The 20,009-nt window shown below is 44.3% G+C and overlaps 1 protein-coding gene across 7 annotated transcripts in view; it reads right to left on the reverse strand.

The window, feature by feature from the left end:
- Positions 1 to 20,009, reverse strand: part of CCDC102B (coiled-coil domain containing 102B) — a 244,983-nt gene that overhangs the window by 218,806 nt on the left and 6,168 nt on the right. For 5 of the 7 annotated variants that reach the window (XR_009247058.1, XR_009247059.1, XM_058676873.1 and 2 more), the window contains exon 1: positions 19,525 to 19,620. The exons of the other annotated variants lie outside the window; for them this stretch is intronic. Coding sequence is in view for 3 of the 5 variants with exons in the window: in XM_058676873.1 (XP_058532856.1) it covers positions 19,525 to 19,596 (72 nt within the window). In the remaining 2 variants the exon portion in view is untranslated. Of the gene's footprint in view, positions 1 to 19,524; positions 19,621 to 20,009 lie in introns of those variants that run through there. 7 annotated transcript variants of the gene reach the window in all.

Consider the following 20,009-nt stretch of genomic DNA (forward strand, 5'->3'; position numbering starts at 1 on the left):
ATCAGCAAACTACATTCAATATGAATTCATAAGATTAAATATACTCATGTACAAAATAGTCAGTATTAGGTCAGTAATAAATTTGTGTCTTCATATATTTGACACACATCGTAAAAGAAGTTTTTAAATTTAAATGTTTTCTATACACTTTAATTGCTTTACACAATCCAGCCGCACAGTGCATGGAGGTACTGCTACTAGATCTCCCATGGTGTGCTGCTTTGTTTTCTAATGAGACCTAATTTTCTGATATGCCACCAGTTCATACAAGTATATAAAGACACATATGTGCAAAACCTTCTGCCCAAGTACATTTTTATATTGTCATTCATTTACCAAGATTATCAGAAGCTGTGGGCAAGAGGTGTTTGTTAACGTTAGTCAGCTTCATTAGTCAGCTTCATTTTTAAACAAACAAAATGGTTTAGTTCTTGATTCGGGTTGTGCCAAAAAACAGGAACAATAAAGAATCCTCTTACCAAGGGTCCTGTGCTGTCATGCAATGGGTTAAGTCATTGACTGCAACAGTAATATCCCATGAGCACTGGTTGAAGTTCTAAAAGCTTATGATCCAGTTCCCTGCTAATGCACCTGAGGGATCACCTGGGGCACAAGTACTTGAGCCTCTGCCTCTGTGTGTGTCAGGGAGATCTAGCTGAAGTTCTAGGCTCTTGGCTTTGGGCCGTCCTCGACTGCTTTCCCAGGCCACAAGCAGAGAGTTGGATGGAAAGCGGGGCACTGGGATTAGAACCGGCATCCATATGGGAACCTGGTGCATTCAAGGCAAGGATTTTACCCACTAGGCTACCGCACCAGGCCCAGTTACCTATGTTTTAAAATGTATACATTTTCAGAAACCTTTCCTCTTAAGCAAGAACAAACTTAGTTTGACACAACATTTATGACTGAATTTACCCAATATTCTATTAGCCAAGTCATAGAGTTACAACTTCTGTTGTTCAAGGAAAGAAATGGATAGTTCAACAAGGAAATATTTATTCAAGTAAGCATTACACTAATCTTATGCCATATTTTTCTAGGGATTTGAGTATCAATTAAAATCAACAGTTGTGTTTCAGATGATCATGTAAAAGAACATTTTTGCATCTCAAAATGTTTAGCCTCCAAGATAGCCAACGAGTAATTTAAGCTTTACATATATTCCTGGATATAGCTATTTATTTATAAATTACATTGTTTCAAGAAATAAAATTATATGTTGTAGAGCTGCTTAATATTTATGTATTAAAATCATAAAACATGGGATGATATACACTGAGGAATTTATCATTTAAATTTGTAGAAATTCCAGAGGCACATTATGTGAAAATGTCTTGGTGAAATTGAAGACAGAGAGGATTAAGTTTCTAAACCTTTGTTCGGGATAAATTTTATCTTCTCTTTTCCACATATGAAATAAACTAACTTCTTGGATACAGTGGGACATATCAAATTAGTCCCTGCTTTCTCCTTGGTTCCCATCCAGCGTTGCTAGCGTTTCACTTAGCCACATTCTCCTAACATTCGGAGTGAAATGATTTACAGCTGTGGACAATCTAGCAGGGAAAACAATGGCCAGTAGAACGGTGAACAAACTGATTCTGCTCTCGTGGCTTTTTCTGTTTTGAGGAGGTAGCTTCCATGAATTAAAATATCTTACATTATTTTAGAATTTTTTATAGTTAATGTTATATATATTTAGTGTACTCTGGTATTGATTCAATCCTTTCTTCACTTTGTAATTCTTTACTATTTCATTTTTTGTGGCTCATGTCCCGGGAATAAAACTTTTGCACTATTCATTTGCCCTTTGCCCCACTTACCAGAAAGTTTTAGCTCCTCATGTCGGGCTCACACCCACTAACTCGCATTCTTCACAGCTTTCCTTTCCATTTTATTCTTTCTCCTTGATATTCTGCTAAATCAGAAGTATTTGGGAACATGTACCAGCTAGCTCTCTCAAAATAAATATTAAAACTATTCCTTTAATTAGTTTGTTTAGAAGTCTCAAGTGTGATCTGGATAGACTCCAGCGTGAACATTCCTTTCTTTCTTGAGTTGGACAAATTCTTTTCAAATCACGATTTCAGAAATCAACAGAAATATTTATTAAACCATTTATCGAGAGATTGCATTTACCAACAAATAAAAAAATCTTGTTAAATAGTCAGGCTTCATTTCACAAAACTGAAGAACCAAAATCATCTAGTTTAAGTTTTTGCCCAATTCTGTAAAGCACAAAGCAAAATGGAAAGTTGGCTGTGGAGTTTACGGGAAGAGCCAAGCCAAACAACGTGGAGCCGAAAGTAACATTGTGCCCCTTGTTTACACGTCCGAAGCCATCCACAGCTGTAGGTAATTTGTACTCCACAAGTTTTAAGAATATGATACCGAGTACAGCTTTGCTCTAATTATCTGTCATGGATGACAGCCTTATACTTACCAGCTTCAACACTTTTTTCCAACTTTCCATTTCACCTTGTGATGGCAAAAAAAAAAATTCAATGTTGAAATTTATTTCAGTGCATGAACATATCTTCATTCAGGCAAATGGCACTAGACTAACAAGCCTGGGAAGCCTCTGCCTTTGACAACCCATGGTGTTCAAACAGAACTGACAACCACTGGGTCTCAGATTGATGTCATAAAAGAATTTAGCTCTGGTGCTCATGGCACTAGATTCCACATTCTGTTACACCCATCACCGTTCCTGGAAATGTGCAAATAAAAACAAACTACATGACAAAACAATAATTCTGGGGTCTGGCGCGATAGCATAGTGGTTAAAGTCCTCGCCTTGCACGCCCCAGGATCCCATGTGGTCGCCAGTTCTAATCCTGGCAGCCCTGCTTCCCATCTAGCTCCCTGCTGTGGTCTGGGAAGGCAGTTGAGGATGCCCCAGATCCCTGGGACCCTGCACCCATGTGGGAGACCCAGAAGCAGTCCTGGCTCCTGGCGTCAGATTTGCTCAGCTCAAGCCGTTGCAGCCGAACCATTGGACGGAAGATCTTCCTCTGTCTCTCCTCCTCTCTATCTGCCTTTCCAATAAAAAAATATTTAAAAAACAAAACAATTCTGAAACATTATGAAATGAAAGAGTTATTTACCCCAAGAGATTCTGTTAACCAGACATCTAAAAGCTAATTATCTTTAGAATTCTTATTTCCAAAAGATGTGGCTATGTGTATATATTAATGTCTGTTCTTCTAAGAAATTATTTGTACATAAATGTAACTTTGCTCATTAGAATAAACTCGAATCTTCCCCTGGATAAAGTATGGATATAAATAGCTTCACCTAATGGAATCTTTACCTATCCTGAAACTTGGATTCCATATGAGTAGTTTTCTTACAGGAAAATTCAAGAAATAGGTTAATCAAAAAGTGATTTAACCTCATCAAGGTTGCTGGGAGAGGAAAAATGTCAACGCAGACAAAGCTTAGCTTTCACTGGAAACAAATGTCACTGAGACAATGCAGTCTGCATTCTTCACGCAGGCTAATCCCATAGTCTCGTTTTGTAAGAAAGAACAATACGCTCCTTCAAGAGTCAAGGATAAGTAAAAACATAAGAACAAGTACTTATAACACATAAGAAATTATTTCAGTTGCGAGGCTATCAACGTGCTTTTGGCAGAGTCTTTGATAGAGGGTTGTGATACTACAGAAGCAATGAGGGTCACCTCAGAGTCAGCCTTGGGCTGAGACGTGGCCATCAGAACTGGAAGTGGATCTTACACATGTCCAGGCATAAGACACCCTTCCGAGGGGACACTAAGCCGTCTCTAAGGAAAGGTGTTCCAACAGAACACCACGGTTTCATGTAATGAAATACTGATGCTATCTGCCTTGTGTTTTGGGATTATCCATTTTACTGTTCTGAATAAGTCTGATATGTTTCTTACACAAACTGTTAGATACTATTAAATTTCACTACCAATTTATTCATCAAAAGGTATTTTAATGTCCTAAGTAATTTTTGTCTATCATTTTTATTTCACATATTATTTCCTCACATTTCCCTGAAATCAACTCAAAAATTACATGTTAAAAACTTTAACTAAATATAATCATCTTCACGATATGTAACTTTGTAAATATGCAATAAGATTTTAAAGCCTTGCACTGACTCCTGTATGAAGTGTTTAGCCAAATTTTATGCATTTTATGGGTTTGGACATTTAAAATTGTTACATTTTATTATACTAATAGTTATACTACAGTTCACTAGGTATTTAGAATGGTGTTTGAAACATTGATTGTTTTATGCAATATCTGTACAGGAGAGTGTTCAAGATTGACTGTAAACTGGTAGAGTGGTTTTTCTCTTTTCTTCTACACTGGAGAGTTCTAGATTTTTACAAGAGAACCTCAGGGATGAGCAAGATCTAGCCTCTCCTTCACTCGGACCAATATATTCACAGAGCCCAAGCAAAATCCTGGACAGAGTTTTTCCTGAAGGTTCAGAGAGAGAACAGGAGGGATTTTCTATTCACTTATTCACTCCCCTCAAATGCCCACCACATCCAGGGTTAGGCCAGGCCATAGCCTGGAGCCTGCAGCATCCCACTTGGATGCAGGGACCAAAATACATGGAACTTCTTCCTTTGTTTTTTTCAGGCACATTAGCAGGAAGCTGGACCAGAAGTAGAGTAGCTGGGACTTGAACCAACAGTCATACACAACACCAGCATTACAGATGGTGACTCAACCTGATGCACCACAATGGTAGCCACCAGTATTAAGATATTTAAGCACTGATACGAAAAAAAGTCCAACTATTCACTCAAGAAATTTGAAAATGAGAAACAATACACTGAAGTCACAACCCCATATATTTTTTTTAAGATTTATTTTTGTTACAAAGTCAGATATACAGAGAAGAGGAGAGACAGAGAGGAAGATCTTCCGTCTGATGATTCACTCCAAGTGAGCCGCAATGGGCCAGCGCGCCGATCCGAAGCCGGGAACCAGGAACCTCTTCCAGGTCTCCCACGCGGGTGCAGTGTCCCAATGCATTGCGCCATCCTCGAATGCTTTCCCAGGCCACAAACAGGGAGCTGGATGGGAAGTGGAGCTGCTGGGATTAGAACCGGTGCCCATATGGGATCCCAGGGCGTTCAAGGTGAGGACTTTAGCCGCTAGACCACGCTGCTGGGCCCAACCCCATATTCTTGTCTCTCTGTACCACCCACCCTTGGCCTTTCTCCCTACATTGCCAGTGATAAGCATGAATCCTGAATTTGGAAATTATCAATCTCATAGGCTTGGTGGTACTTATACCACATGGCTAATTTTCCAGATAGGGTTATATTACAGAAGAATTTTGTGTAACACAGTTGAGAAAGAAGTTTCTCACTAAAAACTTGAGGGCCAATGATCTCCAGGTTGTGCTTCCAGGATCAGCTGAGAACAAACTGTGCAACATGAATCCTGACATGTGATCAGAAGTTACAGATGCAGGATGCTGCTACCTCCACTGCTGATGAAAGATTTACAAATTACTCAACTAGGAAAACAGCTTCAGGAAGCCTTGAAATTAGAGAACCTTGGGCACTGTTGCACTTACAGAACTGTCAAGGAATGGATGCCTAGCCCTAAGCCTGTGGGCTCACACTGTAGTCTTTGCTGGGTCACAGTCTCGTCGAGTTGTGTACAGTGAGCAAATCCTCAGGCAAGCCTGAGAACTTTAATTCAGATAATCAGAGAAGGGGTCCATAGTCCCCCCACACACACCTCCAGAAATGAAACAGATTCCTGCAGGAGGGAGTAGGGGAGAGAGAACGTGAGGGGTTGGGGATATTTTTAAAGCTGGGCAAACTCAGGGTTACTTCAAAAATTTCGTGACAATAGAATACAAGCATATTTTGGCACAAGAATATCAAATCCCTACAAATTTGTACATAAGCAGACATTTCTCCAGAGAAGACACAAATGCAAGGCAATATTGTGACCCTGTGGGTTAGGCTACTTGCAGTACCAGCCTTCCACAAATGCCAGCTGCTCTGTTTCCAATCCAGCTTTCTGCCAATGGTCCTGGAAAGGCAACAGAAGATGACCCAAGTGCCCATGTGGGAGACCCAGATGAACTTCCACCTTCCTCGCTTCAGTATGATTAACCTTGGTTCGTCTGAGGTTATTTAGGGAGTGAACCAGCAGATGGAAAATGTCTGTCTGCCTCACTCAAGTAAATAAGTGGTTTTATTTTAAGAAGACATAAATGATAATGAACTATATGTAAGAGTACTCAACAATCCTCATTATTAAATACAAATCAGAACAAGGACACAGCACCTCATATCAGTTAGGCTGACTACTGTCAGAAAAAGATAACAGGAACTGGTGACAATTTGGAGAAACCAGAATATTTGTGTGCTGTTGGTAGATAACAGTGCAACCACTCTGCAAAACAGTAAGAAAGCTCCTTAAACATGTAGATGTAAAACGACCATATGAACCAGCAATCCCACCTTTGGGCTCATATCCAAAGGGGATATGCTCAATCTTGGAGAGTTATCTGAGTTCACATGCATCACATCATTATTCCCACCAGCCAACACGTGAAATGTCCATGAAGTCAGCCTGGGCCAAGGAGATGCTGCCGTTCATGACCACACAGGTGCATCTATGCAGACGGAAACAAACAGGACGTAGTACGCAAATGCTGTAAGGCTGCACTGCTGTCAAACAGAGCAGATCAAAAAGCCCATCTAAGTGCAAAGTCCAACAGGGATTGCTCAGACTATGTTATTACACAAACTAAATACTTCAGTAGCTTTTTAATACCACCCATGTTGCCTATACTGTACCACTTAAAGCACAGATCTCATGTCAAGGCTTTTGTTTACAAGAAAGTGATCCATGAAGTGGTGGATATGTTCATGACCCTAACTGTAGTCAGTTTGAATATGAGGTTCCCAAGCTGAAATTGCATTAAATGTGACTTTCATATATATACCAACCATATTCCAGCAAAGCTGATATGAAAATAACCTATAAATAAAGAATCTGTGGCATAAAAAACACCAAGGAATATTTTCAAAAGTTCTATGGTCCGCAAAAATTAAAAGATTTTTCTGGAGATGAAGGAAAGTACTGGCCAGTTGCTGGCACTGAAACCATAATATTCCCGTTCATCAGGAATTCTGTGACTAGAGACTGTCATTGCTATGTGCACTGTCAGTATGGTTTACATTAGCAAAGAGGCATATCACATTGGGTAACCAAGATTCCTTTCTGAGAAAATGTTAATAAATCTTCCAGCACCCCCCTTGAAATGTCCTTTTGGTGCAAAATGATTCCCAGCTGAAAACACTTGAACTGTTTTTAATAATCTGCAAATATTTTATCACCTCTTTGGGTGCTGGATTGTACCCAGGAACAGTTAATGTAAGGATAACTCGAAGGGCAGAGAAATCACACAGTTCTATTCTTGTGTAAAATGCTCTTAATATCATAGTGATATATTCAAAGACTGACTTCCAAGCAGACATCTGGACTCTATTGCTGAGTACTAGGGCAAGATGTCAAATGCTGTAGTTTTTTTAATATTCCATAAGTAATAACATTGAAGTCCAGTCTGTGCTGTGGTTAGATAACTCATATGACATTGTAAATAGCATGATCAATAATCTGATACAATATAGAGGAATTTTCTTGGCATCTTAAGGAGCCACAACATCTTAGTCCATTTTGTGCTGCTGTCACAGAATGCTCTAGGTTTCCAGTTTATTAAAAAGAAATGTGAGAATAAGAATTATTTTTCATCATTCTAGATGCTGCTAAGTCCAAGATCAGGGCACCCAATGTGATGAGGACCCTTCTCTCCAGCATCCCATAGCAGAAGACTAAAGGGCAAGAGAAGGTGAACGTGAGAGATTCCTGAATCCCTAATGAAACTGCCCCTTGTCAGGCATCACCTCCCAATACTGTTGCTTTGTAGATTGCAATGCATGAACTCAAACTTTGAGGAAAAGTTCGTATCAGTGTACTCCTAGACGCCCAGAACTCATGTCGTTCTCACGATGCAATAACCCCAAGTCTTAACCTGTCTCAACGTCGGCTCAGCAGTCCCAAAGTCCATAATGTTTATATCTAAACCAAGTAAGTGAAACGTAAAGCTTGGGCTATCCTGGGGCAAATCCTTTTCCAACCAAGAGCCTGTGGAGCAATCAAGTGATATGATTTCAAAGACGGCAGAAGAACACAGGACAGACACTGCTATTCTGAGACAGGTAAGAAGAAAGCAGAATGTCTGAGACGACATTTCCTAAGCACCATCAAAGGAGAACAGACTCCTGGGCCACAAGTCACACGGCTTATGCACACTATCTCAGGAGACTGGCCTTCAGACCTCAAGCTAATTTGCCCCTAAGACTTTGCAGGACTCAGTCCATCCAGCAGCTCTCACAGGTTGGAAGCATAGGTCTTAAACTTGCCCAGGCTGCGGCTGCACATTGCTGACCTACGGTTCTAGGGGTTAGGAAGCTACCCCTCTCAGGATCTGCTGTACATTTCCTTTGTAGGGACTCTCGCTCGTAGAGTCCCACTGGGTATTGCCCTAGGACAGGCTGGCCGAAGTGGCTTGATCTCTGCAAGCAGTGTTGGGGTGAAAATTCAACAGAGCCGTGAAGCTGGCCTGCATGTCCACATTCCTTAACCAAGTGCCTGGTTTTGCTCTGTTTCTCATCCAGCTTCTTGCTAATGCACAGCTTGAGACAGGAGATAATGGTTCAAGCACTTGGGTTTCTGCCATGAGTGTGAAAGACCCTAACAGAGTTTCAGCCCCTGGTTTCTGTCCAGCTCAGCCCTGGCTGCTGTGGGCATTTGGAAACTGAGCCAGCTGGTAGGAAATATCTAAGTGAAAATGCATGTATGTGTGTGTATAAGCCTGGGCTCCTGGAATGCTAGCAGCATCCTCAAGTCCAGGCACAGACCATCGTGAGTCCGTGACCCTTAGGCCTGTGCACCTGAAAACCATCAGGGCTATGGCCCTTCCAGAGCCGCAGCTCCAGATACACCCTGAGCCACGATGGAGCAGCTGATGGGCACTGCATCAGGCAGTAAAGCCCAGGGGTGCCTTAAGTCAAAAGGTGCCAGGTCTCCTCAGGTGCTTCTCTGGAACCCTTGCCTTTGGTGTCGCATCCTGGGCCTCATGGTGCAAGGAGTCCCATGCTCCATCATTGCTCTCTCTGCATCATTTTCCTATATATGAACTGGCACTCCACAAAAAACATTCCATTTCCACTCAGAACATTATAAAAAGTAGGACAATGCTATTAGATGACAGTCTTTTTGCTATACATGAGTGAAGTGGGGAGGGGCACAGAGGGGCACACAAGGTGGGGGTGAAGGAGGAGATGAGGCTGCCAGCTGACTTACTGTATTTTGAGGTGCTGGAATAGGCTGTCTCTGCATGAGCTGGCGCTTCCTGACACAGGCAATGGCCAATAGGGACAGTGTACCTTTTGTGAGGTGAGGGTGGCTCCTGAAAACAGAGGGTGTGGGCTGGAAGTTCACACCTCATCGCACCTTCTCAGATTTCCAAAGAGGGCTATTTCCACTGACTTTCCCTCCTCTGTGCTGGGGGATGTAGGAGAAGGTGAAGAGACGCCTGCTGAGGGAGAGTTTGTCCTGTGGACTCTATAAGCAGGGAGAAGGGGTCTGGCCTGACACTACGCAGGTTTCATTCTCTCAGTGCCCTGGGTTGGCCACACTGTCAATCCCAGAAGAAGTCTGACTTCTAACAAGAGGTCCAGCCTCAGCGGGTAGCCCTCCCTTGCTCTGCACCCTCAATTCTCTTTCCTACTCTTTCAGCTAGACCACAAATATCGCTGGGTAAAATCATCAGGCTCTTGCTGCTCTCTGCTGGACAGCCAGGTCGGAGAAAACAGCTGCCAGGAGGAAAGGGTTCAACAGGACAGCAACACTGGGACAAGAGTCATCTCTGTTTCCAAGCCAGATTCCAACTGCCCATCGAGCCAGCAAGAGGGGCTGTTAACGGGAAGAAGTTACCACAGGTTAAGTTAGAAAAAATAGCCAATAAATAATTAAGCACGTTTTTAGGCTTAGCTCTGCTGATGGTCTGACTGGGAAAGCCAAGGCGTATCAGATGAAGGTTTCGTGCTAATGCGGCCCAGCCATTTGCAGTCCATGGTTGCATACTTCCCCTTAGCTGGCCGTGAGGTCTGCCTGTACAAGTAATCTTCACTGGGATCCTGACATTCTTATGCAGACATAGCTACTCCAAAACTAGTCACTGGCAAGTCACAATATCAGTAGACAGTGTTTGTTATAACAGGAAAAGGGTCATATGGGTGCTGGTTCTAGTCCCAGCGGCCCCACTTCCCATCCAGCTCCCTGCTCGTGGTCTGAGAAAGCAGTCGAGGATAGCCCAGAGCCTTGGGACCCTGCATCCACACAGGAGACCCAGAGGAAGCTCCTGGCTCCTGGCTTCGGATTGGCTCAGCTCTGGCCGTTGTGGCTGCTTGTGGAGTGAAACCAGACAGAAGATCTTCCAGGGGCGGTTTCTAACGCAACATCCTTCCGATCTCGTCAGGTCACACCATCCAGTGTGCCAGCCCAGTGGGAAATCAGAAGTAAGCAAACCTCCCTAACAGTCCTTCAACAGATCATTGTGACTTCCCATTACCTTTGTTTTAGCCAAGAGTGGAGCCAAGCACCCGGACACCCCTAGAAATAAAGCCGGAGCTCTTACTAACCAGTCATAATGGCTTCAGAGATAATCATTACCCCGTCCCAATAACTCAAACGAAGAATGCAAAGCCATCTGCAGCCTCTGCAGCAGGTGAGGTTAAATTTTGGCTTTATTGCCTGGTATTTAGTGATGGCAAAGAGCACAGCAGAAGCTCAATGGCATTGAGGCAAAGCCGGCAAATGGGGGACATTATTGCTTTCAGTTCTTCTAGAATATCATTCAGTCTACTCAGTCACATAGCAAGGAGACTAGCTTCAAGAAATAATTCCTGCCAGTGTTCACCATACACCCAAATATGAGTCACGGCCATCAAAACGGTATTTGGAATTTCAGTCTCCCAGAAGTGCCCAGTCCCTGGCATTTACAAATGCTGCCTTATGTGAAAACAAGATCCTTACGGATGTCTGCGGTGTAAGACGCACGTGAAGACGCAAGTGGCAACGGGAGAGACTCGTGGCCAAGCCCAGGGCCGTGGGGACTGCCAGCAGCAGCAGCCGTGGGCCGAGGGTAGACACCTGACTCTTCCACAGCCCGCAGGGAGAAGCCACGCACCCGGCATGCGCAGCCTCCACAGCACTCACACACGTTTGTCACTCAGAGCCACCCAGCTCAGGGTAATTTGCTACAATACAGCCTCCTCAGAAAGCAGTCCACAGTAGGACTCCACCGCGCCATGTTTGACTATTGACAGGTCTTGAGCCTCAGCTCATTTCCCTGTTCGTTCCACGCCACCTCTGAGAAAGCTGCTCAGAACGCGGGAGAACGCCTGCTTCTCTCCAGCGCGGCTTTCAAGCTACAGGTGGGAGCGCTCACGTGAACGGCCGTAAGTTCCCAGATAGCTCTTCTCACATCGTGCTCACTCAGCAGACCAGCTAACCACGCAAGGCCTCGATGACCTGCGCGGCAGGCACCACATTTTCCCAGGAGAGCCTTGCCTCCAGCTATCCTGTGGGACCAACCCAGACAGCCCTTAGCCCCGACACATCCTTACTGTTGCCACAGTACCATGTCTGCGCGCTCTCCCACTGCGCCTCTCTGCTGAAGTCATCACCTCACTCAGTCAAACAGGAGTCCCACCTCAAGCTCCTTTGGCAGCAAACAGGAAACACCTGGGGTCGATGAGCAGACCAAAGCATGGGAGGGAAGCATACTGCTGCTCGAGCTGTAAGTCCTGCGGCAGCAACACAAGCTTCCACAAGAAACCACAAACTTCAGCCTTGAGAATCGGGGTGCATGAAGGAGGTGTGTGTGCCATGCAGCAGCGCTTGCGTTGGCACTGCTCCGAGAGCCAGCAGAAGCACAATTTAAGCCACATAGGTCTTATGTTAGCCCAGCCCCAGCCAATGTCAATTCACCCTTAAGTTGCAGAAAGTTCTGTGTTACACAAATGTTGCTCAGTCTCAATATATATGACTATCATCACTGTTTCTGACGAATGAGTAAATGTAGAAACTTACAGCACACGTGATCAGGATTCAAACATTAGATGACTCTAAGATACTCTCAGATATTTACTAGCAAGGCTTATATGTTGGACCAGTGTCAGGCTCCCTGAATTTATCTCAAAGACATACATTTAAAAATCCCAAAAATATGTCTTCCTATAATTCACTGGGCCCATTATATAGTGATAAATATCATTTTGTTTTAAATTGACGCAATATTTGGCTCAAGAGAAGTTAGTGACTTTAGGGGCAAGCCTGGCTGCGTTACCTAATATAACCACGGGATGTCACCATAGCTTAAGGTTGCTCCGACCAGCAGCGCCAGTAACGTGGACAAGGAGAGGGTCTGGGGATGAAATCACTTATGCCCTTGTAAAAGTTTTAATTCTAAACTTACCTTCAATAGGTCCACGGGTCCTTCAGATTGTACCTCGTGCGGTGGACCAGCAGACCAGCAGAGCCAGTAGTGTGGACAGGGAGAGGGTCTGGGGATGAAGCACCGTCAGAAAACCAGTGACGGCAGAAGTCTGCGAAGCCTGGCTTTACTGCTCCTTCACCTCTCCTTATATACTCCCCCCCATCCTAATTTAGCCGGATATTGGATACAGATGAGTCCAATTAGTCCAGGTGTTTCAGCCACAAGCCCAGCTCCTGTTCCTGCCCAGCCCAATGAGCCCACAACACAAGGTCACAAGGCAGAAATAAACCTTTAAGGAGAAATTGCCAAATTAAAAGTTTGTATTTAAAATCTAGTTAGCAACAGAGCAGCATGAATTTTCCAACCTAGGATGTTTTAGGTCGGTAAGCTTATGCTCAATTCAGCTAGTTAAAACTGGATGGGTCGATGAAGGGTTCCTTACACTGAGCCACCTGGCAGGAATTGTGGCTCTGAACGGCTGCAGGTGCCCAGGTTCTTAGCTTTCCCAACTAGATTTGCCTTTGGGCCAAACAGGAAATGCAAAGAAAACCTTATGTCTGGAATGTGACACCGATTTTTAAATGTTGTATTATTTTGAAAGCAGGTAGTCAAAGAAAAACACAGAGGGAGATCTTCCAGTCCCGGTTGCCCCACTTTCCATCCAGTTCCCTGCTTACGACCCAAGAGCACAAGGATGTCCCAATGCCTTGGACCCCTGCACTCCTGTGGGAGATCCAGAAGAGCCTCCTGGCTCCCAGATCCCAATCAGCTCACACCTGGCTGTTGTGGTCATCTGAGGAGTGAACCAGAGAATAGAGGACCTTCTTTCTTTGTCTCTCTTTTTCTGTAAATTTGCTTTTCAAATAAAAAAAATGAATCTTTTTTAAAGAATGCTACAATGAAAATAAGTATCTCTTTGTTTCCATAGGTTTTTCTACATAAAAATGTCTTCAATGAACATCCATGAAAGAAACAAAATGGGACCCAGCGCAGTGACTCAGTGGCTAAATCCTGACTTTGCACCTTGTTCTGCTGGGATGCCATAGGGCACCAGTTCCTCTCCTGGCTGCTCCAGTTCCCATTCAGCTCCCTCCTTACGGCCTAGGAAAGCAGCAGAGGACAGCCCAAAGCCTTGGGACTCTGCCCCAACATGGGAGGCCCAGAAGAGTCTCCAGGTTCCTGGCTTCATTCAGATCAGATCAGCGTCAGCTGTTGCGGCCATTTGGTGAGTAAACCAACAGACAGAAGATCTTTCCCTCTGTCTCTCCTCTCTGTAAATCTTGCTTTTCAATAAAAATAAATAAATCCTTTTAATAAGTTAGTTACTCCAAGAACTATGGGAACTAAGTCTGATAAACTTATGTCACATTTTGTGATCTAAAATATCAATTAATGATGAATTTTTTAAAAAAATAACATTTATTAAAACTCAATTATCAGCAGGTGCGAGAAGGGAGAAAAATTAAAGAATCCTTCATACATTTCACACACTTTGTCTTCATCCTATCAAGTTGAGTCAAACAAGATGGGCAATGTCTACTTAGTAATTAAAATTAGCTAATGTTGCTTTCAAGAAATGCACTTAAATCTCAGCTATATGCCTGAAGAAGAAAATCTTCAAAGACTGACATTTTAAAAACGATCAAAGAAAACAGAGTTAGGAGATGTTTCTACAAATTGGAAATAGAATTGTGACATTTGAATCATTACACATAAACTCTTGGCATTTGTGGATCTCTATTTTTATTTTAAATTTTTGGGGTGTGCAGAATTTCTCCCTCAGCAAGGGGATGACCTTAATTCCTTTCTGTTGTCATATTGTGACATTCAAACTTACTGATCATGCTGAGGGTAAATACCATTTGGATATTTCAATGATAATATGTGAGCTGGCACCCTCCTGTTTTAGCAGATTTTACACCCTTGATTCCACGGGATGTGATAATAAAAGTACCCACAGTCACTTCTTTAGCTGTGTGTGTTGCCAAGTTGGGTGTCTCCTGTGCCAAGACACAACCCCAGGGGCATGCGGGACTATCCTGCTATCCCCAGAGGAAAGGTTTATATTTACTGCTGTAGAAACTACTGCTAACTGCTTCTCACTGACTTTTTTGGATTAATACTTTGGCTTTCATTTCAGCTCTCTCAAAAGCTTGCCAGAGGTTGACTCTGTCAATAAGAAATCCTACTCCTAAGCAAAAATATGTTTGTTATTTCTCTATCTGCTGGTGTATCTGTAACCCCTCCAAGAAATCACAGGCCTGATGTGGGTTATACCAGCTGCTGCTCAGCCTTACTCTCTGTTCCTACATTACAGGCTCCCACAGATGTCACCATTTCTATCCTGAACAGCAATAGGAAATGGGAAGCTAAAAGTCCTCCCTGGCTGACAAAAAAAATAATCTTACCTTTCAAAAGCAAAAGTTATCACAAAGTGGAAGGAGCAAATACATGTCATTAAATGTAAAAATCTCCTTTGTAATAGTTGAACAGTTATGGAGATGGTAAATTCTCATTTCAGAGTTACGGTGAGCTGAGCTGACTGCCTTCACTTCAGTTTGCTCTCCTAAAAGGAAAGGTGACCAATTCATAAAGTGAAAGTTATTAAGAGAGTTGACTTCAGCCAGAGTGATGGCTGGAAATGCAAACCTACTTCACTGCACGAGTATGGTCTTGAACCTCCACGAAGCCATTTTTTATTAAGACAGAGTCACATGCAAAAAAAAGTAGGTTCTTAATACTTTATCGAGAAAATATTATTGGGCAGGTAGTAAGGACAGGTTAAGGCATCTTTTGCAATGTCCACATCCCATATCAAGTGCCATCCTGCCCATCTTTATGTTAATCTGCCCTGAAAAGACAGCAGATGGTGGCTCAACGATCTGGGTCCCTGTCATCGGCGCGGGAGACGTCCTGGCTTCAACCTGGCCCAGCCCTGGCCCTAGCAGGCACTTGCAGAGTGAACCAGGCAGCAGCAAAAACATCTCATTCTCTCTCTCCCCTCCCACCTCCCTTTCTCTATCTTTCAAATAAACGGATATATTTTTAAAACTTTGCTTTTGTTGAAATTTATCTTTTTAGTACCTCTTTTGAGGAGCTTTTAAAGTTTTTCTGTGGTGAATTTATCATCTTTTCTCTCCCTGCTGAAGTGTCACGTCTTTTCAACCCTGTCTGCTCTTTGTCAGTTATAGGTGATGCTCAAGGGACCTTAAGCAAGAAGATCTATCATTTTATTATTGAACCAAGAAGTGGTATGCATGCCTCCTCCTTTTAACTTCTTCCAAGTTGGTTCTTTTTATTTAAATTTATTTATTTTTATTAGGTGATTTTACAGTAAGGAGAGATAGAAAGATCTTCCATCCAATGATTCATCCCCAAAATGGCTGCAATGACCAGAGCTGAGTCAATCCAAAGAGAAGCCAGGAGTTTCTTCTGGGCTTCTCTCACAGGTACGGGGCCCCAAAGCTTTGAGCTGTCCTCTGCTGCCTTTCCAGGTCATTAGCAGAGAGCTGGATGGGAAGTGGAGCGCCCATATGGGATGTCAGCACTTGAAGGTGGAGGGGCAGGCTGTGGGCGCAGCACCAGTTCCCCAAACTGATTCTTTGCAAACAACATATTCTAAATCTACCATCTTATTTCCCAGGACAAATATTGTGCAAAAAGGAATGAGTCATTGCATCTTCCTTTCCAACTCATCTAATTCTCTCCCCTTCAGTGCCAAGCTTTATCTGACTATCGTTGGCTCCATTTCTGAGCTGTGTTAGTTCACAAAGACTTGGGAAACTAGAGGTGTTCCTTTAGTCCCCAGGTTAAAATACTCTGTGGCAGGACTCTAGGCCTAGTGTCACGAGGGAGCTCCATCCCTTCAGGATTATATTAACACAAAAGGGACCCTGCCCTGCAAACTCATAACAGGCCTGGAAAGCATTACTATGCATAGTTCTGGGAACCATGACAGGCTGAAACACTTTTTAAAACTTTATCATTTACTTCAGAGGCAGAGGGAGAGAGAGAACTTGAGAGAACTCCCATCAGCCAGTGCACTGCCCAAATGCCAGGGGCAGCAGGGGCTGGGCCAGAACTGCAGTCAAGAGTTGGCAACATCATTCAGTTCTCCCAAATGGGTGGCTAGAACTGAAGCAACCAAGCCAACCCTGTGGCTCCTAGGGTCTGCAGTAGAAGGAATCTGGAGCTAGGAGCTAGAGATGAGAATTCAACCCAAGGATTCCAGTGTGGGATGTGGGCTTCTCCACTGCTAGGTCAAACAACACCTGCTCAGTTATCCTGAAACTGTCTAAAAGATTTAGTAATTATTACTGGAAAGGTGGCAATACAGAGAAAAGGAGAGACAAGACATTTTCCATCCTCTGACTCACTCCCTGAATGGCCGCAGTGGCCACAGCCGTGATCCAAAGCTGGGAGCCGTGAGCTTTTTCCAGGTCTCCCACATGGCATTTTTGGAGACTTTTTATATTACATCCTATAATGCTTATCTGCCCATAAAATGATGTCATGTAGTGTGGACTAAAGATTTTCCCCAAAAAACTTTGTCTTAAAATATTCAGGATGGCTGCTAGGGCTCCGGTGAAATAGGCTGGGCCTCTACTGCCTGCCAGTACTGGCATCCCATACGGTGCCAATTCAAGTCCCAGCTGCTCCACTTCCCATCCGGGTCCTGACTTATGACCTGGGAAAGCAGTGGAGGATGGCTCGAGTCCTAGGTCCCTGTACACACAAGCATTGCATTGATCCCACAGGGAAAGCAGTGCCAACTTTGCACCCTACAGGTTCCACACAGGGTGGATCTAAGTGGCCCCCACACCTAACTCTGGTCCTGACATGTACACAATCATATATAGCAAATGTGGAAGAAATGTTTAAATTAAGGCGCTTCAGGAAGTCAGTAAAAAACGGAATTTAACAAATTTTATATTTTTAAATTGAAGCATATTTGTTTCATAGTATACACTTTCTGTCCACTTTTCAGAGATCCTTCATGTACTTTGGTGTTAAATTGTTTCAGCACGATGTATCCTGTCTCCAGAGTTATCTAATTTGACCTCTGCCATATAGCAAGTTTGCATTGACGCTTACGTCTATTCCTGGACCACGTATTCTCTTCTCTGCTCACTGTCCATCCCTGCGCGCAAAGCACGTCGTCCTCACTAACACGACTTTAAGTCTTGACGCTTGGCAGAATTTGTTTTCTCACCTGCAGTTAGTTTTACTGCTAGATGACTTTTTATTACAATCACTAATACCTTTTAAAATAGGTTTCCAGGGACTTTAGAGCCAAGTCAGCCCCTGCCCTCGGGGAGGACTCACCTGCCTGTGCGGCCAGAGCTGAGGCGAACGTCCTGGGCGCGGAGGTCAGCATGGCGGGCTGCCCCGGGCCAGGGCCATCCCTGCGGGTCTGCAGCGCGGGCTAGCACGCTCAGGCCAGGAGGCCCGCGCTCCGCGTCTGCACGTGCAGGGCCCCAGAGGCCTCAGCCGCCACCGAGCCTTCTACAGCAAGGCCGGCCTCCAGGGCTGCCACGGTGCGCCAGGCACCCCGGAGACGCTGTGCCGGAGACACACGGGGTGGCCCGCAGCTCGCGGACTTCCTGCGCCGGAGCCTGGACACCCGAACACCTCAGAGCAGGGCTGGCGCCCCAAATCCTCTGCCCCACCTGCCTCCTGCCCTGGACGCCTCAGAGCAGGGCTGGCTTCCCTGAGGCCTGAGCCGGGGCGCCCCGCCGCCCTCAGAGCAGGTCTGGCGCGCTCGGAGCCATCCACCCCCGCTCCTGCCCTGGACCCCTGAGGCCAGGCTCCTCGCGCCCTCAGAGCAGAACTGGCGCCCCCGGCAGTAGACAGCCCCAGCGTGTGACCCGGATGAGGCTCTGGGCTCCTGGCCCAGCCCTGGCTGCTGTGGCCTTTCCCTAAGGGAAGCAGCAGACAGCGCTCTAAGCCCTTCACATAAATAAATCTTAAAATAAATAAAGTTTCCACTTTATTACCACTTTAAAGAAATGTAATTAATTTTTTCGTTAGTCTTATATCCAGTCACTGAATTGTTCTTAATTCCATTACTTTGTGTGAATTAAAAATGTTTTATATATGCAATTTTACCTATATGTAATGTAATGTAATTAAAGAGAAATTCTCTTTTCTATACAATCCAGGACTTTGTAGTACAATATATAATAGGTGTGGTAATAATAAACTGGTTTTTCGGAAAGTTTTTATTTGTTTAAATGGTAGAATGAAAGAGAGAGAGAGAGATTGAGATCTTCCATCCACTGGTTCACTCCCCAAATGCCCACAATGCCAGCCTGGAAGGAGTGGCGTCAGGCGCTCCGTTCAGACCCGCCCTGTGGGTGGAGCAGGTGAGCGCCTGGGCTACCACCTGCTGCCTCCTAAAATGCAGGAGCCTGATGGGAACAGAGTTGCTAGGATTTGAACCGGGTACTTCCATAGTGTGTGTGGGTGTGCCCAGAGGATGCCTGGGCCTTTACTCCAACACTCACCCACATTTTAGAATTTGTTTGACGCAAGTTACTGGCTCTTTTTGTGTATCCTAATATTTACCAACATTTTGATCAGGAAAACACCCATGGAAAATACTTCTTTTTTAGAATGGATGAGTCTGCTCAAGGCATGAGCCCACAAGCTGCGTGCCGTCTGCTCTGGGCATCCTCCCCTGTGCCTAGGGCTAGGAAACCCTGTGCTGGCACAGCTGCAGGATATTCCTGGGGCAGGGACTGAGAAACCCTCCCCTTTTCAGAGGAATGCAGCAAGAGCAAATAAGCAGGTATAATGCTCAGATTCATAGATTTCAAAATTTTTCTGCACCAAAATAAATTTTTTGCTTTCACTGTACACAAATTATTTCGAATCTCCTCCTATTTTGCTTCTCTACTGTTGTTAAATCTTTGGGTCTAGGCAACAGAAGTGGATTCAGTTACCAAACATGCACAATTAAACCCAGAGTGTCTTTCATGCCTGCATTTTCCACAGAGGGATAGAGAAGATGCCATGTAGTCTATGCGGGGCTCTGTGCTTCTTCCCCGGCATAGTTCCCAGCAAGTGTTGTCATTCCTCTTGGCAAGCAGGATAATTTTCTTGAGGAGAGCAGAGCCAGCCCAGTATTGCTGCATGGCCTGGGTTCCAGTGTGCATACTCTCTCTACTTCAAGACTGAGCTAGACAGTGCCCTTCCTTATTCCGTCGTCTTCAGGAGCTGGAAGAGCAGTTGAGCAAAAACCACACTGTCCTCTCTGATGTGAACTCAGAATTCCTGAGGAGGTTCCAAACAGCGGCATCTGGCACAGGTCCCTCTACTGTTGAATGGTCTGAGTTCCAATCGTGAAACAGAAAATTCATCTACAACAATCCAGGAGTCAAGGTGCGCCCTAACTGCGGGGATTTTGTTTGCAGGAAGAGTGCCTTCA

The sequence above is a fragment of the Ochotona princeps genome, chromosome 18, assembly GCF_030435755.1.
Source record: "Ochotona princeps isolate mOchPri1 chromosome 18, mOchPri1.hap1, whole genome shotgun sequence".
Taxonomy (NCBI): Eukaryota; Metazoa; Chordata; class Mammalia; order Lagomorpha; family Ochotonidae; genus Ochotona; species Ochotona princeps.